Here is a 22,368-nt window from a genome sequence, read left to right on the forward strand (position 1 = left end):
GTTCACAATCAGAATGAATCTGTGAACACACACACACACACACACACACGCGCGCGCGCAGGCATACACACACACACGTACACATCAAACAAATATCGGCATCATTTCCAAACCAACATTGCGCAAATTTCTTCAAAACGGAACAGAGTCTCTGTGGGCTTTTCCAAATACAATAGACTGAGCAACACACTAGACGCCACGTTCTTGGCATCAGAGATCTTTTCCCATCCCTCCTGCGGCCAATCAGTGGCATCTTCTGTGCGTGTGTGTATGTGTTTGTTTGTGTGTATGTGTAGGTGTGCGTGTTTGTGCATACCCAGGAGAGGATGAGGTATGCATGCCTACACTGTGGGAGCAACGGGATATTGGAACGTGCGGGTGTGTATATATATCTTTGTATATATGTGCGTGGGGGTGGGGGATATGGGCGTATGTGTGTGTGCTTGTACAAGTAAGTGTTCATCTTTGTGTGTGTGTGTGTGTGTGTGTGTGTGTGTGTGCCGTGGAAGCTGCGATACGTAGCCTAGAAATGAGTGTGTGGAGGAGGGGGGTAGAGGAGGTGCAGGGTAATGTGTGTGTGTGTGTGTTGGGGCTCATGTACGTTTATGTGTATTTGACTGCGCTTTCATATCTGTGAAACTGCATGTTTGGTGCATATCTGTTTTGCATGTGTGGGTGTATGTGTGAATGTGTGTCTTCATGTTTTACATTTATTTGCTTATTTATCATCATTGTTGTCTTATTTATTTATTTATTTATTTATTTATTATTATTATTATTATTACCTTTTTCATATTATAATTATTTATTTATTTATTTGCCCATTTATGTGTTTATTTACTTATTTATGTACGCTTATCTATTATTTATTCACCTTTTCTTTTTTTTTCTTTTTCTTTTCTGGCGTTGGGCTACGCTGCTGGTCAGGCATCTGCTTGGCAGATGTGGTGTAGCGTATATGGATTTGTCCGAACGCAGTGACGCCTCCTTGAGCTACTGAAACTGAAACTGTACACACGCACGCACATACATTTTTTTAGTTCTTTTTTTTTTCCATTGAATTCCTTGAAATGACTAATTTTCACGTTGTTGTTTTTTCTGAGGGCAGGCCGAAGTTCATCATGATTATTGTCTTTCTATTTTGGTTTGTTTTCATCCTTTTTTTTCTTCTTTTTTTCTTCAACCCTTTTCTCCTTTTTTTAATTTTTTTTTTTAGTCACTTATTTATTGATTGATTTATCTATCTTTATTTTATTTCATTTCATCTTTTTTTTTCTCTCAAGGCCTGACTAAACACATTGGGTTAGGCTGCTGCTGGTCAGGATCTACTGACACTGATACTCTTCACTGCACCCTTATGCTAATTCGCTAAGTTTACGATCCTTGTTTTAAACAACTGAAGTAAACCAACATGGCGTCAGGTTCGATTGAGATCCCCTTGCGGGATACAGACGAGGTAAGTCATGTGGTTTTCGAGATTTCAGTGCTGTTTCTTTGGTTATATTTTCAAAATAATGTTTAATAGTAGAGACTGCGAATGGTTTTTATGAAGTATTTTTTTTCCTAGGTAGATTTTCTGGAAATCAGGAGACAGACATTGAGACATGATGATGCTCTGGAGTGAACACGAGTTTTTGACAAGGGGGGGCTTACAGTGGCTTACAGTTACACTTATAGTGCGAACATTTTTAGAGCTGACCAGTTTTACACACCACAGTACCATACCATTTATTACATAAATAAATAAATAAATATCGATAATCATACTGTGACAGGGTATTCTCCCCTCTAATGGTAGAAGAGTATGTGGTGATCTTACGGCGACATGAACATTAAAACACTTTCAGTTTCAGTAGCTCAAGGAGGCGTCACTGCGTTCGGACAAATCCATATACGCTACACTCAACTCTGCTACACAAACACGGGGTCATTTGCACAACAAGCTGCCTACCTTCGTAGAGCTGACTGATGGCTGCCACTGGGCACTCATGATTCGTTTTCTGTGTCATTCAGTCAGATTTCAGGCATGCACACATACACACTCAGACAGACATGTGACATTTTAAGTGTTTGACCATTTTGTTGTTGTTGTTTGTTTGTTTTATACCCCGTCATGTAGACAGCCATACACTGTTTTCTGGGGTGTGCATGTTGGGTATGTTCTTGTTTCCATAACCCACCAAACGCCTAGATCCCAAATCAGTTGTAGGTGTAATGTGCCACCCTCTATCTCTCTGTGTCCTGTCTGTCTGTCTGTCTCTGTCTCCCCAGGACACTGATAAAGTAAAAAACGCATACACATTTATACATTCACACACACACACATGCACATGCATACACACACAGACACACACTTTCTGTCATAGTCTCTCACACAAACACCTGGTTATGTGTGTGGTCCTGCACACCTCATACAAGCACAACACATTAGCATACATGTACACAATAGCTCATTCCCTTGCAAACTCACAGCCACAGACTAGATCTTAAAGATAGACTAGAGACTGGTTAAGCTTCTTTTCCATCCTTGAAACTTTTTTTTTTTTTTTTTTTTCATGTGACAGGTGATTGAACTGGATCTCGACCAACTTCCTGAGGGGGAAGAAGTGTTGAGTATCCTCCGTCAGGAGGTGGCGCCATTACACATCTGGGTCACGCTTGCTGTGAGTATGAATTTACATTTGTTTTGATATATGACAGTGATTGCAATTTGAATTTCTGAAAAACAAAGGAATATGGAAGGGATGATTAGAACCAGATTGCCCTCAAGTACTGTACACAAACATTTGCACATGTAATATTATAGTGGAAAAAAACAACAACATACAAATCAGTAGACATTTTTTGTTGTTGTACATTTGTGTGTGTGTGTGTGTGTGTGTGTGTGTGTGTGTGTGTGTGTGTGTGTGTGTGTGAGAGAGAGAGAGAGAGTGTGTGTGTATGTGATCTGGGGCCAGACTAGCTCCATTAGTAAATCACCAGACTTGTGATCTTGGGTCACAGGTTTGAATCTCTGGCAAGACATTTTTTTTAGGGTGACTTTTCCATTGGGAGTTAAGATTGATTGGGACTTGTTCATAGAAGTCTTTAGAATTAGGCTATGAACAGAGGTTTGTGTGTATGTACATGAGGTAGAGTGAAGGGAATTCCCAGCAGTTAAAGAGTTACAGTTCGTGTGTTATAGATGAAGTATTTTATTCTCAATGTATTTTACCCTCTGTTCTATACATTTTTCATTATACCTTGGTCAAGATAGAAAGAAGCTTAATATTCAGCAGATGCACTCCAAATGGTTATTAAATGAAGCTTTAAACTGTGTTGCAGCTGGAGTATTACAAGCAGAGCTTTGTGGAGGACTTTGTGAAGATTCTGGAAGCTTCCAGAACTGATGCTAGCTTCGACTATGGGAACAGCGAGCGGGACCAGATGCGCTCGCTGGACACACTGGCTGCCCACTATGTGCAGCAGGCTCACCGGGAAAAGAACAAGGACAAGAAGCGAGAGCTGTTCACCAAGGCCACCCTGCTGTACACAACTGCTGACAGAATCATTATGTACGACCAGGTCAGTGACGGTCCTTTAGTTGTTTTTGTTTTGTCTTTGTTTTTGGTTGTTGTTTTTTGTTTTGATGTGGTTTTGGATAAGACAGGGGTCACTTGGTGTAAACTACCCTTGTAATGAACAATACTCTCAAAAACAATGAAGAAGTGAAGAAAAGAAACTGTTATACTGTGTATGCTGGTTGGGCAAAATTCTTTGTGATGTTTATGATTGGTTAATTGCCCTGTTAAAGCCCATAAAAGTTGGCTGGGCAATAAAAAACAGTGATAATGATAATGAGCTGTAAATTGTGATAAGATGTTGAAGGGATTGATCGATTGATATATGAAACATTGAAAGGTAGACTTGGATATGAATGATAAATTAAAGTGGAGGAATTTGCTTCATGGACAATGTGTTTTACTTCATGGACAATGTGTTGTGCACAGAACCATCTGCTGGGTCGTGCCTACTTCTGTCTGCTGGAGGGAGACAAGATGGACCAGGCTGATGCGCAGTTCAACTTCGTGCTCAATCAGGTGAGTGAACCATGTGAGGTATTGGCGTGTGGCCACACCTCATTTCTGTTAGTTTGAGTGTGTGTGTGTGTGTGTGTGTGTGTGTGTGTGTGTGTGTGTGTGTGTGTGTGTGTAAATATGACTTAAAAACTTAAATAAGTTGATAATGTCGGACCTATCAATTGGTTATGTTGATAGATAGCTGCAGGTTGGGGTCACAGTGACTTTTAACCAGTGAACACACCAAATTTAGCACTAATTTATTAGGTGTGAAGAGTTCATACAGATGCTGTAAAAGTCAGCATTGACCCAAAATTCAGTACTAATTGTCAGGTATGACCTGGTGATACAGATAACCTAAACTGTGTGCTTTGTATCAGCTGCCAATACTGATGCCTAAACTGTGTGCTCCCTTGTCCATTGTGATACAGATAACTTAAACTGTGTGTTTTATATCAACTGCTGATACCACTGATGACTCAGTTATGTGCTTTGTATCAACAGCTGATACTGGTGCCTAAACTGTGTGCTGACTTGTTCCCTTTCAGTCCAGTAACAACATTCCATCCCTGCTGGGAAAAGCCTGCATTGCCTTCAACAAGAAGGACTACCGAGGGGCCCTGGCTTACTACAAGAAGGCCCTGAGGACCAACCCCAAGTGTCCGGCCTCTGTGCGCCTTGGGATGGGTCACTGCTTCGTCAAGCTGAACCGTCTACCCAAAGCAAGGTGGGGGGCTGCAGTGTGCTGAAAGTACTGTGAACTACCTTGTCTTTTTGCACAAATTTCACCCTGAAGTTGGGGGTAAGGTGGGCGTTTACTGGGTACAGTACCTTTGTGGGAGCCCATTCCCTTACTTGGTTTCACCATACAGCACTGGCTGGGCTGTGAGTGAGAACAGGATGGTCACTGAAACAAGACACTCCTGCATTATGGAGTAACATCTTGTTCACACTTGTTTTTTTTCAGTGACCTATTGACATCTCGTGAAGGTTTTCTGTTTTTTATCCCCAGATTGAAATCTGCACTGCTCTGTAAAGCAACACTTTCTTGTGCTAATGCACATTTTTGAATATGCAAGGACTTTGTTTGCTTGTGCATTTTGTTTTTTGTTTTATTTAAATATTTTTTTCTTGAATGAAAAATGTATTGTTTAGTTAGATTGAAGGAAAAAAGGCCAGGTACTTTAAATTTGAAAAAAAAGAAGATAAAACAGCTGACTGTGTATGTGGGATAGTGTTTGTCAATGTGTGTTTATTTTGTCATTGACACATTTCATTTGTCTTGCTTATGAATCAGTGATATAAGCACTCTGTGTTTTTAATTGATTGTGAGCATTCTGGGTCCCTTTGTTAAGGAGGTAGAGCACATCATAAATGTCCATTATCATTGTCATTATTACTAAGATCTAAATGGCATTTGAGCACTTGTTTTATGAATATCCATCATTATCATAATTGATGATATTATTACGATCAGAATAGCATTTGAATGCATATTTTATGAATACCCATTAAGGATGTAGAGCACACCATAGATATCTATCATCATCTTTATTTATGATTATCCATTATTATCATTATTATTGTTTTTACAATCAGAATAGCATTTTCAAAATAGCATTTTTATGCACATTTTATAGATATCCATTATTATTACGATCAAAATGGCATTTGAGTGTGTATTTTATAATATAAATATGCCTCATTACTGAGCTTACTATCACAGTGGAGTTTGAGAGCGTATTATAGATTTCCCTTGTTGTTATTGTAATTGTTATTATTTTTATTGCCACCAGGATGGCATTTGAGCGAGCACTGCAGCTGGACTCGCAGTGTGTGGGAGCGCTGGTGGGTCTGGCGGTGCTGGAGCTAAACTCAAAGAACCAGGAGGCCATCAAGAGCGGAGTGCAGCTGCTGTCCCGTGCCTACGCCATCGACCCTGCCAACCCCATGGTGCTCAACCACCTGGCCAACCACTTCTTCTACAAGAAGGTCAGAGGGGTTTCATTTGTTTGCTGAAATATTTTTTTATTCAATCATTGCATTGTAACTTGGGCAAGACATTCTCCACTGTAATAAAATTTTAGCCTGAATAGTTGGGACAGCAGTTGGGGATGAGCTTTTCCTGAAATCAATAACCATTTCTTTTGTTTTTTGAGCATTTAAATCTAAGAAGTTGTCCTTGCGCCATGAAGAAAACATATCAACTTGTTCAGAATAGTGTCAGAGGTAGAAAGATCTTCAAGTGCAGTGTCATCAGAATATTTTATCAGAAGTGTTGTGTCTGTACCAGTGCAGTCGTTGGTGTATAATGTGAACAGGACAAGTGACAGAACTGTTCCTTGGGGGGCACTAGTTGAAGTTGTTTTGAAGGAGGAAAGAGCTTGAAGAAAATGGACAGACTGAGTTCTGTTAATGAGAAAATTGGTGATCCATAGAATGAGCTTTGGACAAACAGTAAGGGAAAGAAGCTTCAGTGCCATCAGATGTGGTTGTATGGTATTGAAAGCAGAAGAAAAATCTATGAACAGAATATGAACAAACGAATTTGGTTTCTCAAGGTGGGTGTATGCGTGGTGAAGGAGGGTGAGTGAAGCATCAGCTGTACTTCTATTGGCTCTGTAAGCAAACCGATGGTGATCATTGTGTGGGACAGTGTTTGACAAAAATTTAATGTTTTTGAGGATTATATGTTGAAAGCACTTCATCACAATAGAGGTAAGGGCAATGGGGCGATAGTCGTTCAAGGGGACAGGCCTTTTGTTTTTTGGGACAGGGCGAATGATTGATTTCTTCCATAGGTTAGGAACACAACAATCTTTTAAAGACCAGGTGTATAGGCTGCTAAAAACACCACGTAACTGAGGCACACATCTTCAAAAGACGACCACTGATCTTATCAGGACCAATTGATTTTTTCACATGCAGTTTTTTTAAACACAGATTCAACACCACAGGACTCAACAAGAACATGGGCTATGTGCAACAAAAATTCTTTAATAATCAAATAAATGCTTTTTTTTTTTTCGCTGTTCCTATGATAACCAGAAAGTTTTTCAGCCCCAATTTGGCTCTGTGAGGTCAACTTGGCTATCAGCGACAAAAATTCATTAATATTATAATAAACAAATTCTTTTTTTTTGCTGTTCCCAGGATAACCAGAAAGTTTTCCAGCCCTATGTGGTCAACTAGGCTGTCAGAAACAGAGAGTCATTAATAAACTAACATTTTTTGACTCACTTGTGTAAACAAAGTGAGTCTATGTTTTAACCCGGTGTTCGGTTGTCTGTGTGTGTGTGTGTCTGTGTGTCTGTGGTAAACTTTAACATAGACATTTTCTCTGCAAATACTTTGTCAGTTGACACCAAATTAGGCATAAAAATAGGAAAAATTCAGTTATTTCCAGTCATCTTGCTTAAAACAATATTGCACCTCTGGGATGGGCACAAAAAAATAAAAAATGAAGCCTAATTAAATGCAAACTGCATTTACTGTTATATTTATATTTGTTGTATTCTCTAAACTTGGCACTTTGATCTGATATTCTGACACAACAACAAGAGCAGTCATTATTATCATTTTTTGTTCAAACAGGAAGTTCTTGTGCTAAGCATGGAAGTTTTTTTTTATTTTGCAAACGTTTTGGTGCAGATAGTAAAAAAGGGAAATTGCTCTGTAATTAAAACTTGGATTTTTTTTTTTAAAGTGTATCACAAGTCAGTCTTGAAGGCCTTGCCTCCCTTGTTTTTCTTCTGCTGTTCCCAGGATAACCAAAATGTTTTTCAGCCCCAATACAGCCCTGTGAGGTCAACTGGGCTATCAGCAACAGAGATTCTTTGATAAACAAATAAATGCTTTTTTTCTGCTGTTCCCAGGACAACCAGAGTATTTCAGCTCCGACATGGCCCTGTGTTATAAACTAGGTTATTAGTAACAAAAATTCAGTAATAAACAAGTGAATGTTGTGTTGTTTTTTTTCTCTGCTGTTCCCAGGACAACCAGAGAGTATTTCAGCCCCTATATGGCCCTGTGTTGTAAACTAGGCTATCAGTAACAACAATTCAGTAATAAACAAATTAATAATGTTGTTTTTTTCTCTGCTGTTCCCAGGACAACCAGAGAGTATTTCAGCCCCGATATGGCCCTGTGTTGTAAACTAGGTTACCAGTAACAAAGTTTCAGTAATAAACAGATGAATGTTTTTTTCTTCTTCTGCTGTTCCCAGGATAACCAGAAAGTTTTTCAGCCTAGTTATAGCCCTGTGTGGTCAGCTAGACTATCAGCAACCAAGATTCATTAATAAACAAATAAATGCTTTTTTTGCCTGCTGTTACCAGGATAACCAGAAAGTTTTCCAGCCCAGTTAGGGTTCTGTGTGGTCAACTAGGCTAGCAACAAATTTATTTTTTTTTTTTTTTTTTTTTTGCTATTGTTCCCAGGATGACAAGGAAGTTTTTCAGCCTTGATTTGGCCCTTGTGGTCAACCGGGTGATAAGCAACAAATAGTGTAGTAACAAAGATGTATAAATAAACAAACAAAATTCCATCTTTTCCTCTTGCTGTTCCCCAGGACTACCAGAAAGTGCAGCACCTTGCCCTGCACGCCTTCCACAACACGGAGAACGAGGCGATGCGGGCGGAGAGCTGCTACCAGCTGGCGCGGGCGTTCCATGTGCAGGAGGACTATGACCAGGCCTTCCAGTACTACTACCAGGCCACGCAGTTCTCCCCTGGCAGCTTTGTGCTGCCCTTCTTTGGCCTCGGCCAGATGTACATCTACAGAGGGGACAATGAAAATGTGAGTTTTGTGGTGTAGTATTGTGGTGGGAAACTTGTGTTTGAATCCTGAAGCAATGTATGATGTTAACAGTTGACTTATTTATTTGTATGTATGTGCCTCTTGTGTTATAAACCTTAAGGCTTAATGAGAAAAACATTTATTCTCTTCTGTTCTATTCTTAAGGGCTTAATGAGGATAAAAGTTATTTGATTTTATTCTGTTTCATTCTATTCAGGCAGCGCAGTGTTTTGAGAAGGTGCTGAAGGCCCAGCCTGGCAACTATGAAACCATGAAGATCCTGGGTTCCTTGTACGCCAACACCTTTGACATGGAGAAACGGGAAATTGCCAAGGTGGGTGCAGGCTTGTCAGTCGGCTGGTCAGGGTGGTATGGCGAGGGTGCTGAAGGACAGTGTACTTTGGTTAATTTATTTTCTGGACGGCCTGTTGCTTACTGTTATACTGGTGTATGCTGTGTGTGTCTGTGTGTGTGTGTGTGTGTGTGTGTGTGTGTGTGTGTGTGAGTGACATTAAATAACAGTAGATTTTATTAATTTTTCACAGATCTTGTGGTCCATATAAACAGCTATGGAATAATTTCAGTGGTATAACTGTATTTAACAGGTGTATGTGGTGTGTGCGTGTCTTCACGCACATGCTTGTATGTGTGTGCATGCATATGTGTGTGTGTGAGTGTATACATGTGTGTGTGAATGTGCATGGAGGGTGGCTGGTTGGCTGTCCGACATTGTAATGAATCTGATTGTCATCAGTCCTGTTTGATGTGTGTGTGTGTTCAGCAACACTTGAAGAAGGTGACAGAGCAGTTTGCGGATGACGTGGAAGCTTGGATTGAACTGGCTCAGATCCTGGAACAGAGTGATGTCCAGGTAAACCACGCTTCTGGGCTTTGGGGTTCACAAGGGATAAGCAGCAAACAATTGTTCATAGATGGGTGGGGAATAATTCTGTATTATACAGACTTTGTTGTAGGCATTTAGGCGATTTAATTTTTTTTAATACTTATTTTGCTTTGTCTTGGTATTTGGACACACACTTTGGTAAAGCAGCCTCTGGACTTCAATTGTAAACTTTCTGGTCGTGCAAAAATTAGTTGCTTTCACCCATGTTAACAATATTCAAAAGTTTGCTAGTAGCTAACAATAGCATTATTTTTCTTCTTAACTTGTACATATACATGCACATGTTCAGTCACACACCAAGTCTGACCTGCAGGCTACATTTTGATAACTGCTTTGGGGTGGGGTGAGGTAGGCTTTTTGGCATGTATCATTACACTCAAACTCCCAGTGGGCCGATTAAGATACTCTCCCAGTACTTGTAGGCTGTTCTTACTATACAGTACAACACAGCACAAAATATGAAACAAGATGAAACGAGGCAAAATATCTGTTGTGCATCTGAAGGTTCATTACTCACACCACACGTGAGCCTACAAATGAAAACTATTAAGTGTGGTTCTGTTTTCAGTTGTCATATATATGCTGCTGGTCAGGCATCTGCCTAGCTGATGCAGTGTAGTGTATATACATTTGTCCGAACGCCTCATTAAGAAACTGAAACTGAACCTCTTTGCCAATTTGTACCAGGGGGCGCTGTCAGCCTACGGCACAGCAACACGCATCCTGAAGGAGAAAGTGGAGGCGGACGTGCCTCCAGAGATCCTGAACAACGTGGCTGCCCTGCACTTCCGTCTGGGCAACTTCCAGGAGGCTCGGGTAAGGGTTGTAGTGTGCTGGGCTTTTGGATGTTTGATTTATCTGCCCCTTCATCCGCACAGTTTCAGTGGCGTTGCTCCCTGACCGCTCATTCGGAGATCAATGACCGCTCAATGTGCAATATGCAGGATGAATGTACAATGGAATATGTCTAATGCTAACGTCCATATTCTAAATATATTTCTGTTTAATAATTACGATGTAATAATTAATTGCAATGTTTTTAAAAGCGAATATGTGAAATGCTTTTATTTGAGAACATGTGTTTATTACTCTTGTTTAATCAAGTTATCTGCATGTGTGTTTGGGGGGGTGTGGGGGGGCGGGGGGTGCTGATCATCTGGTTGTGGTTTTCCACAATTCATCTTTATTCTTATCTGTTTATTATAATCAATGTGCAGTATAGTAGGCTATGTTTATAATTATATTCAAATAATGTTTCTTCATTCTTTCTGTTTTTACATTAAGAATACTAGTTATTACCTGCAGTGTTTGGATATATGTATGAAACGATGTATGTGATATTTTTTTTACATTTGTATCTTCGTAATATTTGTAGGGGCTGTTGTTGGCTTTTACAGTTATGGTCCCCATGTTGTTTACTTGTCTATGTTGTGATAATGCACCTGACCAAATTTCTCCAGTTGGAGATAATAAAGTTCTTATCTTCTTATCTTATCTTATCTTATCCCCTCCATACATGGCCACAAATGGGTGAGTCTGTTACAGTCTCAGTGCAGGCAGTCCACAGGGAACCAATCATGTTAGGTTATCAGGATGGCACACAGGGAGTAGACTTGGGTCACTGCTGCTGAGTCACTTTCCATGGTGTTTAGTAGTGCCTGTTTTGTTTTCACACAAGCAGGATGCCCACCTTCTTAACTCACTCAGTACGGCCAGTCCTCTCTTCTCCTCTACACAGACCCCTCGGATGTCCAGTGGGTGTCTGAATGACCCAGCCTTTAGCTTCCGTCATAGGAATTGTTGTATTCTTTGTCAACATTCACCTCTTCAGTGTAAGAGCCTTCCGCTTGCAATATTTTGATGATGGTAATTGGGGTGAAACGCTGTTAACGTCGTCTCTTTCGCCGTTCGTATGGAAAGAGTTAAGCCCCCTGCTGATGATGGTAGTAGTGTTATTGCATTATGTTTTGTCACAGATTTCTTAGTGTGAAATTCAGGTTGCTGTCACAGGAGAGAGCATGTTGCCACGGGGCAGCACCAACCTTATTTTCATTGTTTGTCTGCAAGTGTACTTGTTTTACTGGTTTTTTTTGGTTTTTTTGTCAGAAACAACCACTGTGTTGCTGTGTGTGCTTTTACGTGTGCTAAGTACAGGCTGAACATGGTATCTCAGTTATTCTCTGATCTGAAAGACTGCAGAGACCGATGTTGGGCCTAGTGGGTTGTATTCAGCTGTGGGAGGTGGAAATACTCATTCATGGACACATACCTGAAAATGCCATTCTCATGTGGTTGATTCTCTGCTTGCAAGTTCGCATTATGTTTTTTTTTCATGCATGCTTGCCAGCACCTGCACATAGATTTTTTTTGCACATCTGTGGCTTGTCAACACAATGTGGAAACTTTCCCCCAGACTGTCCAATAAAGTTGATTGACTAATTGAAATTGTAGGTTTAAATGAACAGTGTGTTACTGCATGTTTTGAACAATGCATACCCTGTAGATAATGATTGAGCTTGTGTGTGTACATGAGTGTGTTAGTGTGTGTCACTGTGCGTGTGTGTATGTTTGTATGTTGTGTGTGCGTACTCATGCACATGAATAAGTTGTGTGTGTGTGTGTGTGTGTGTGTGCACTGAAGTGTGTTTGCATGCCAACATATGTATGTGAGTGTGAAACTCTGTGTGTGTGTGTGTGTGTGTGTGTGTGTTTGTGTGTGTGCGTGTGTGTGTGTGTGTGCAGGCATGTGTGTGCGTGGATGTTGGAGTGTAGGTGTATGCATGCGCAAATGCTTGTGTATGTGAATGCCTGTGTGTGAGTGTGCGTATCGGTCATCCTTGTAAAAACTCTTCGGATTCAGACTTTTTATCAAGCCTTCACTGTTCCTTCCCAGAAATACTACGAAGCCTCACTGGAGAGGTCAAAGACGGACGCGCAGCACGACGAAACCTACTACAGTGCCATCTCCGTGACGACGACCTATAACCTGGCCCGACTGTACGAGGCCCTGCATGAGTACGACAAGGCGGCCAAGTTCTACAGGAACATCCTGCGTGACCATCCCAACTACGTGGACTGTGAGTGCAGGACTGGAGGTTTTCTCTGCATGGGTGTGGGTGGGAGGGTGGGTCGTTTGGTGGGTATGAGTGTGTGTGGGTGTAGGTGGATGGTGGGTGTGTGTGTGCGCAGCTGTGTTCTACAGGAACATTCTGTGTGACCATCCCAACTATGTGGACTGTGAGTGCAGGACTGGAGGTTATCTCTGCGTGGGTGTGGGTGGAAGGGTGGGTCTGTGGGTGGGTATGAGTGTGTGTGGGTGTAGGTGTGTCAGTGGCAGGGTATGAGTGTGTGTGGGAGAGTCAGTGCACTTCCTTTCTTTGGACAACTTTTCGATTACATTTTACTTGCACAGACTAAACCAAACAACTAAAACTATGTTGTCATAATGGTCTTTAGAACTCAAGACATATACAGCATTTTAAAAGAAAGCAACACGGTAAGTTTATTACTTTAAAATTTAATTTTTTTTTTGTAATATTGATTCCTCCGATTGAGTACTGCATAAACAAATGACAGAAATCAGATCACATAATCGGCTTGGAACCTTTGGTTTGAAACGGAATATATATAATAGATCTTGTCAATAGTTGTCCAAAACAACAGTTTCCCCTTCCCTCAATTTCACAAAGACATGAAAAAGTGTGCGTGCTGTGGACAAAATGATGCTTAAAACTGATATTCGGTGTGTCAAGTCTCTCCAAAGTTGAAGCCAGATGAGGTTGTGTTGAATTTTAGATCTGTTTGAATACTTCAGTGGCAGAGATTTGACAAGAAACATGCTCAAGTAAACATAGAAGATTAAAGCAAATAACTGGTATAATTAAAAAACGAAAAATAACTTGTAAACTTGCAAAAATACTCGCCGAAATTGTTCAAAATCCTTTCGTTGGAAGAGGCGATTTCCGCTAATAAATTTTAGCATTTCAGTGACCAAGAAAAACCGGCAATTGAGATGCGCATGTGCACGTGGTTCTCACTAAAAATAAAGAGGGAATCCCGACGAAAACCTGATGAAGGTGGATTTGCGCTACCTCCCTATTGTCTGTGTGTGTATTGTGTAAGCGTTTTCTTCTCATTGGTTTATTGCCTATTCACTACAAGGTGATACAGACATTGTGTGTGTGTGTGTGTGTGTGTGTGTTCCGTTTTGCTGTGAGCTGTCTTGTCAGAACGGGAAAGAAGCAGTTGAATCAGATTTCCCACAGTAATGGGAGTCTGGAAAAGTTTGGAAAAACAGGAATATATTTCCAGGGCTGGAAAAGTCATGGAAATAAATGTTTTACCTTGCAAGGTCTGGAAAATTTCTTGCAATTTCATATCTTTTACCATTACCTAAAGCACTGAGAAATAATTTGCTTGCACAGAAAAGTATAGAAAATACAAAGGCACGTGAAGCAATGAAAATTGAATAAATATCAAGACCTTTGTGAGATTTTATTGTGCAGAAGTGGTAGAACACCCTGTACTCCACCTGTTTTTTTCTCTCACAACCTCTCAGCCTGTTTGGTAATTCTTTTGTGTATGTGCACGCTTTATGTTTGTATGTGACTTTGTTTTGGGGAAATGTAATGCAAGGTTCTGGGAAAAGTATGGAAAAAATACAGAATATTTTTCACTCAGACAGACTGTTAAATAACTGGCCATTTCTTTTTTTCACTGTACAGGTTACCTGCGTCTGGGTTGTATGGCGCGAGACAGAGGTCAGATCTATGAAGCATCTGATTGGTTCAAGGAAGCTCTGCAGATCAACCAGGTGAGTCATCAGCTGTGGAACCAGGCTCAGGTTTGTTCTTGCATTTATGACAGAGAGTGCTGATTTTGTGCTTAATTCTCTGACTTAGCCAATGGAGAGATTGCAAGAGATGACTGATGCGTTGAGATTTTTTCTTTCTGAGAAGTTTTGTGTACGCTGAAGGGAAACGGATGAAGCACTGGACAAGAGAGTTGTAGTTGTGAAGGTGAGATAGAAGAGAGAGAGTTATAGCTGTCAAGATGAAAGAGAACGAGTGAAGAGACGAGTTTGAATGTTGCTTCGGTGGACAGGTTGAGGTAGACCTCTGGACAGGTAAATGTATAGACAGGAAGATTTGTGGACAGGTAGATGTGGAGACTTGTATCCTCTGTTATTTTGTCCACCAGGATCACCCAGATGCATGGTCGCTGATTGGAAGTCTCCACCTGGCCAAGCAGGAGTGGGGGCCAGGCCAGAAGAAGTTTGAGAGAATTTTGCAGCGCCCGCAGACCAAAGACGACGCCTACTCTCTCATCGCTTTGGGCAATGTGTGGCTTCAGACCTTGCACCAGCCAATGAGAGACAAGGAGAAGGTGTGTGAGGGGGAATGGACCAATGGGAAGGCATTTGCAGTGGGCTGGGGTGGCAGGGAGAGAGTGGGGTTCTCATGGGGAAAAAAGTTTGTGTTTGGTCGTATGAATTTTCCCATCAAAAGACTAGGGGAAGATGACACATTGTGTGCCAGTGTGTGGGCTTGATAATGGGTGGAAAGACTAAGACAGAATATAGCAAGGCACTCATATAGCAGAAACCCACAGAAAAAAGTTTCAAATATAGATTAAAGATATATTCCAATAAATATAAAAGAACTGAGAATCCTTGTTTAAGTTTGTATTTCACATCATGAAGATGTAGTTCTCGTCATTGGAAACCTCGGCTTCATTCACATTCACTGATTCTGATGAAATCATTAGAAATAGGATTGTCACATAACCGTGCAGAAAAACATTTTGGAAGAAAATGTTCATTGAAAATTTTGTGGAGAAGCAAACAGGTGGGGGGTAAAAAATCATAGGAACAGTTAGTTGGTAAGCAAAAGCATCTGTACCAGTCCCAGTTCTAGCTAAATGCAGGAGTTGTGATGATAAAATCCCTAGAAAGTAATCGCGAAGAGAATGTTGCCATCAGTGTTGCGCATACATAATTTTGTTTGCATCACAGGAGAAACGCCATCAAGACCGAGCATTGGCCATGTACAAGCAGGTTCTGCGAAATGACTCCAAGAACATCTGGGCCGCCAATGGAATTGGTAATTTGTGCTTTGTCATGGAATTTGTAATTCATGCTTGGTCACACAATTGGAAATCTCTGCCTGGTCATACAATTTGTAATTTTTGCTTGGTCTTGGAATTTGTAATTTGTGCTTCGTCACATGATTTGTAAACTGCTTGATCACAGAATAGAAAATTTATGCTTGGTCACGGAAGTGGTAATTTATGTTTGGTTATGGAATAAGAAGTGTTTGCTGGATTACTGTATTCGTAATTTGTGCTTGGTCACAGAATTGGCAGTTCATGCTTGGTCACGGAATTGGTTATTTATGCTTGGTTATGGAACTGGTATTTTTATGCTTGGTCAAGGAATTGGTTATTTATGCTTGGTCACAGAATTTGTATTTTTATGCTTGGTCAAGGAATTAGTAATTTGTGCTTGGTCATGGAATTTATAATTTGTGCTTGATCAGGGAACAGGTAATTTGTGTTTAGCCATGGAATTTGTAATTAATGCTTGGTCACAGAATAGGTTGTTTGCTTGATCATGGAATTCATAATTTTGCTTTGTAACAGAATTGGTAATTTAATGCTTTGATCATGGAATTGGTGACTTATGCTTGGTCATGGAATTGGTATTTTTATGCTTGGTTGAGAAATTATTATTTATATGCTTGGTCAAGGAATAAGGAAATTGTGCTTGGGCACTAAATTGATAATTTATGCTTGATCATGGAATTGGTGAAACTTGCACCTGGAATTGGTAATTTGTGCTTTGACACGAAAAATGGTAATTTATGCTTGATCACTGAATTGGTGATTTTTATGCATGATAACGGGAATAAGTATTTATGGTTGCTCTGTGTGGAAGAAGGCAATAAAAGAATTTGTAGCATATTGAAAGTGAGGGCATCAGTTTTGATCAGTGTATCTCTGGACTTTTTCTTCACCGTTTTTGGGTGGTGGTCGGGATGCTAGTCTTTGGGATGAAATGAAATACTGAGTTAATGTGTGCAGCATGCAGTTGTTTTCTTTGGGAGGGGAGGTGGTGGGGAGCTTTTTTTTTTTTTTTTTAAATACAGCGGATGTGGGGAAGTATACATGGGTCAGACTGACCTGAAACCTTGAAACTCAAACTGAAACTTAAGCGTGCTTGTAAAGTTACCTGTGGCAGAAGGCCGAAAAAAAGATCATAGACAGGATAGGAAGACAATTATGTCAGAGGTAAACTAAAAGGGGAAGAAAAAAAAAAGGTGGAAACCTGCACTCCTTTGGGGAAAGCAGCTTTAATATCGCAGAAAAATATGTTGTCGTAGAGGTGCTTCATGTCAGATTATTAATCAGATTTGTTTCTCTTAGTTTCAGTTGGAATTATTAAAGCAATAATACATACAGGTTTGATTTTTTATGTATGTGTGTGTGTGGTGTTGTTTTTTTTTATCATTGTTTCAATTGTTTTCCAGGCTGTGTGTTGGCTCACAAAGGCTGTATCAACGAGTCAAGAGACGTCTTTGCCCAAGTGCGTGAAGCCACAGCAGATTTCTGCGATGTGTGGCTCAACATTGCTCACATTTATGTGGAGCAGCGACAGTTCGTGGCAGCTGTGCAGATGGTAATATTTCACCCCTTTGTGTGTGTGTGTGTGTGTGTGTGTGTGTGTGTGTGAGAGAGCCCTGATATGGCCTTAGTGGTCGGCTGGGCTATAAACAATATGATTTGATTTGTGTGTTGTGTGTGTGTGTGCATAAGTGTGTGTGTTTCTGTGCGTGTGTGTGTGTGTGTGTGTGCATGCGTGTGTGTGTGTGTATGCATACGTGTGTGTGAGTGTGTGTGTGTAATTGTGCGTGTGTGTGCAGTGCGTGTGTGTGTGTGTGTGCGCTTGTGTATGTGTGTGTGCGTGTGTGTGTGTGTGTGTGTGTGTTCGTTTTGCTTGTTTTTGAACTGAAGCAAAAGAAGAAAGAAAAATGTCAACCGAGTTGCACATATTTGAATTCAACCTTGCGACATAAGCTAAGCGTGTATGTTCTGCTTCAACAGTGTATAATTTGTTTAGTAAAATGTTAGCATATGATATATTTGATTGAGTGCAGTAACTTAAGACATTAAAACCAAAACTTAGTATGCATACTAGTATACAAGTATGTATAAGGGAGTAGGAAGTTGTGTTTATGTTTGCTTATGTTTGCTTTTGTATTGAATGTAGAAAGAATAGCATATTTGTCCCACTGTTTAAAGTTTTTACCCAGCTTTTTCTGTTTCTTCTGGACTGCAGCTCTTGCATTCTTTCAGGTGTATAAGTGGGGTTTTATGTCCATCATTGTTTTTACCACACCATGTAGGCAGCCATATGTTTTTTTGGGAAGTGAATGCTGGGTATTTCTTGTTACCTTAATCCACTGAACGCTGACATGGGTCACAGAATCTTTAACATGCACATTTGATCTTCTGCATGTGTATACACATGAAGGGCATTTAGGCTTTTGCAGGTCCGTATATCTGCTGCCTTGGCAGATTGGGAAAAAATCTCCAGCATTAATCCACCAAGCAGTGTGACCATGATTAAAAGCTATGGATCCTCTGAAAGTCCAAGGCATAAAGTCTAAATAAAGAATCGTGGCTGACATCTTGACCTGTAAGGTCAGTTTTATCACACAGAAATTATATCCTTTACAACAAGCATATTCATCAGCAGCAGTCGAGGGTTTTTTTGCAGTGTATTGTAATGTATTACATTTTTGTTACAACAGATGTCTGTGTGTGAATTCAGGCTGCAGGGAGGGCGTGTCACCACAGTGCAGGGTCACCTTTTTCTCCTTTTTTTTTGTCTGGTGGTCTGTTTGTCTAGAGAATTTTGCCAAAGACAACCCCTTTGTTGCTGTGGGTGCTACGTGTGCTGAGTGCTTGCTGCATATAGGGCTCTAGTTTATCTTCTCATCTGAATAACTAGTGTCCACACACCACCACTCAAGGTCTACTGGAGGGGAAGAAAATTCTGGCAAGCTTGGTAATTCAGTCCTTTGCCCTCGGGATTTTCTTGCTTCCTAGGCAGACGTGTAACCACCAGGCCACCATTGCACATTGAGCAGGAGGAAGGTGGCAGAATGGTTAAGGTGCTTATCTGCCAGTGCAGAGTCCATGAGGGTCTGGGTTCGATTCCCGCTCCCGCCCTTTCTCCCAGGTTTGACTGGAAAATCAGTCTGAGCTTGGAGTCTTTTGGAAGAGACGATACACCAAGGTATCTTCGGCAGCATGCACTTGGCATACAGAAAATGAGCCCACGGCATCCTGTGTAATGTTCTCTGGCAAAATTTTGTGAAGAAATCCACTCTGATCGGTACGCAGATATTTACGCATGCACTTAAGGCCTGACAAGCGCGAGCTTGTTGGGTCAGGCATCTGTGGAGTGGATGTGGTGAAGCAAATATATGGATTTGTCCAAACTCAGTGACAGCTCTTTGAGAAACTGAAACTTGTGTGTGTGTGTGTGTGTGTGTGTGTGTGTGTGTGTGGTGGTGGTGGTGTTTAGTACGAGAACGCGCTGAAGAAGTTCTTCAAGAACCACAACGTGGAGGTGATGGTCTACCTGGCCAGGGCCTACTACAAGTGTGGCAAGCTGCAGGACTGCAAGACCACACTGCTCAAGGTACACACACACACACACACACAGCCTTTATCACTTGTGTGGCTTTCATTTATTCAGTTATGTGTTTGTTTGTTTTGTTTATGGTTTTTGTATGATGAAGTAAAACTGATTCTGATTCTGATTCACGCCACTTGCTCATACCATTGGAAGGAGATTTGTTGTATTTTGTTTTGTGTCATATTTCGTTTTTATATAATTTTATTTTGTTTTATTTTTAGATTTATTTTCTTTTGTGTTATTTTATTCTTTACTACTGCTACTACTATTACCACCACCACCACCACCACCACCACTACTACTACGACTACTACTACTATTAGCAGTACATTAAGGTAACACTGTCAGACCTGTCAAAGGCCTTAACAATAACACACCAGTCAGACACACACAAAGCCCAGTTTGCACCCTATTTGGTTGGATTTTTTTTAGTTTATTTCATTTTGAAGTGTTTTATTTTATTTTGTGTTATTCTGTGGATTGAATTTTTTAATATAATATTATAGTACATTAGAATAGCACATTCAGACCTCAGTGCTTTACAACAGCGTGTCAGACCCAGAGCACACAAGAAAAAAAACACATACACATGCACAAATACATGTACAATGGAAGAAATAGATGCAGATCCATAGAATACAGATATATAAAATGGAGTGCCATACAGTGATCATCGTTTTTCAACTGGCAAGAAATGGCGCAAATTCTTTTCATTAGAATTGTGTCAACAAGTCGGTAAAAGTCTAGGCGACGCAGGTATCTAATTCGCGAAAAAACAACAGCTGGGCATATCGGACGGATATGTGGCCGACCACGGCTGTTGTGACCTTACTGCCAGTGGATTTGACGACAAAATTGGAACAAATTTAGCACTGCCGTCTTAATCAATGTGTTCTGAGAATCAGAAGACCCATTTTTCATCAGTGTTAGATCCACCGAACTCTATAGGTTATGAGAAATTGAAACTTCTTAGTTGTTTGTGGGCTGCAATTCCCACATTCACTCGTCTGTACACGAGTGGGCTTTTACGTGTATGACCATTTTTACCCTGCCATGCAGGCGGCCATACTCTGTTTTCGAGGGTGAAACTGAAAGCGAAAGCTAAAAGCGGTGTTGATGGTGTTGACCTTGCAGGCTCGTCACGTGGCCCCACAGGACACAGTGCTGCTGTACAACATTGCCCTGGTGCAGCAGAAACTGGCCACCTCCGTGCTGAAGGATGAGAAGAGCAACCTGAAGACTGTGCTCACCGCTGTTAGAGACCTGGAACTGGCCCACAGGTAGGGAGGGGGACTTGGGGTGCACAGTCTGTGGTTGTACTGTGTTTTGGTCTGTGCTGTTGTGGTGTGGTGTGGTGTGGTGTGGTGTTTTGTGCTGTATTGTAGTATTGTAATTGCTGTGTTGTATTGTGGTATTGTGATGCTGTGTTGTATTGTGTTGTAATGTGTTGTATTGCGTTATATTGTTGTATTGTGGTATTTTATTGTAATGCTGTGGTATTCTGTTGTAATGCTGTATTGTGTTGTATTATTGTAATGTATCATTGCATTGTATTATATTGTGGTATCATGGTATTGTATTATTGTGTTGTACTGTGCTGTGTTGTACCTTCTTTTTACATCAAACTTTAAATTTTGGGTTGCGCTACCACAGAAGAGTGTTGCCACATGCAGCAACTCATTTTTAAATTAAAAAAAAAAAATTTGGGTCTGCAAGTATATTTATTTTACTGTGGAGTTTGATGTTCTGAAGAATTTTGGAGAACTTTGCCAGGGACAACCACTTTGTTGCTGTGGGTTTTTTATGTGTGTATGTGCACACTTGCATGTGCATGCATGCGCGCGCTCACACACACACACACGCACACACCTGCACATGCATGCGCGCGCTCACACACACACACACACACACACACACACACACACACCTGCACATGCACGTGCGCGCGCGCGCGCACACACACACACACACACACACACACACATGCGCGCGCGCACACACACACACACACACACACACACCTGCTCGCACACACAGACACACACACACACACACACACACACACATACTTGCACATGCACATGCACATGTGCATGCACAACCAGCAAATGTCCAAACAGCACATGTCAGTAAGAACGAAAGTTGTGAGTTTAGAGAAACTTTTTGAACTGAACTGGGAAATCTACATGATGATGGACTGAGAAAGCACTTTGTTTCCATACCACTCAGTCAAGATAGGAGAAAGAGCACTGAACATGTGATTTTGTATACCTTACAGGGTTTTCATTTACCTTAAGCAGTTTTCATGTATGTGACAAGTGTATCAGCTACCTGAATGCAGGAGAGAGAGGACTGACCTTGTGGTGTTTTTGTGTGTTACAGGTATTTCAGTTACCTGAGTCAGAACGGAGACAGGATGAAGTTTGATCTGAACCAGGCTGCTGCTGAGGCCAGGTAAGAGTTGTGATATTGACAGGAAAACTAAAAAAAAATGTGTTCCCAGTTCATGGTCTGCAGCTCCCACATTCACCTGTATCTGCAAATGGGCCTTCATGTGTTTGACCAATTTTAACCTGCAATGTAGGCGGCCATACTCTTGTTTTCGTGGCTGTGCAGGTTTGGTATGTTCGTTTTTCAACAAAATAATTTTTTTCTCTGAGAACTGAAACTGGTCCTGAAAATGATGATGCCAGATGACGCCAGTCTTGGATTTGCAGTCCTTTTGAACGTTTTTATTGTCAATGAGTACTCAACAAGTCACAAAGTGAGTCCTTTTGTTTTTTTATTTGAAAGTTGAGCTTATTATGCATCAGCCAGTGTAATTTCCCACAGAAAGAGAAGCTACAGTAGTTTCAGTGTATGTAGTACTGACACAGCTTTTTTTCCTAGGCGTATGGAATACAGC

At 40.8% G+C, this 22,368-nt stretch overlaps 1 protein-coding gene across 1 annotated transcript in view; it reads left to right on the plus strand.

Moving 5' to 3' along the window:
- The first annotated feature begins 1,395 nt into the window (after positions 1-1,395).
- The window catches only part of LOC143301100 (RNA polymerase-associated protein CTR9 homolog), a 29,331-nt gene continuing 8,358 nt past the window's right edge, over positions 1,396-22,368 (plus strand). Inside the window, exons 1-18 of the mRNA XM_076615150.1 lie at positions 1,396-1,456; positions 2,565-2,663; positions 3,325-3,564; positions 3,990-4,079; positions 4,607-4,785; positions 5,855-6,050; positions 8,629-8,856; positions 9,074-9,190; positions 9,638-9,727; positions 10,448-10,576; positions 12,654-12,837; positions 14,485-14,573; positions 14,960-15,145; positions 15,774-15,861; positions 17,287-17,435; positions 19,350-19,466; positions 20,598-20,743; positions 21,846-21,917. Coding sequence (XP_076471265.1) covers positions 1,412-1,456; positions 2,565-2,663; positions 3,325-3,564; positions 3,990-4,079; positions 4,607-4,785; positions 5,855-6,050; positions 8,629-8,856; positions 9,074-9,190; positions 9,638-9,727; positions 10,448-10,576; positions 12,654-12,837; positions 14,485-14,573; positions 14,960-15,145; positions 15,774-15,861; positions 17,287-17,435; positions 19,350-19,466; positions 20,598-20,743; positions 21,846-21,917 — 2,444 coding nt within the window. The 5' untranslated portion in view covers positions 1,396-1,411. The remainder of the gene's footprint in view (positions 1,457-2,564; positions 2,664-3,324; positions 3,565-3,989; positions 4,080-4,606; positions 4,786-5,854; positions 6,051-8,628; positions 8,857-9,073; positions 9,191-9,637; positions 9,728-10,447; positions 10,577-12,653; positions 12,838-14,484; positions 14,574-14,959; positions 15,146-15,773; positions 15,862-17,286; positions 17,436-19,349; positions 19,467-20,597; positions 20,744-21,845; positions 21,918-22,368) is intronic.

This window comes from Babylonia areolata, chromosome 27 (genome assembly GCF_041734735.1).
Source record: "Babylonia areolata isolate BAREFJ2019XMU chromosome 27, ASM4173473v1, whole genome shotgun sequence".
NCBI lineage: Eukaryota > Metazoa > Mollusca > Gastropoda > Neogastropoda > Buccinidae > Babylonia > Babylonia areolata.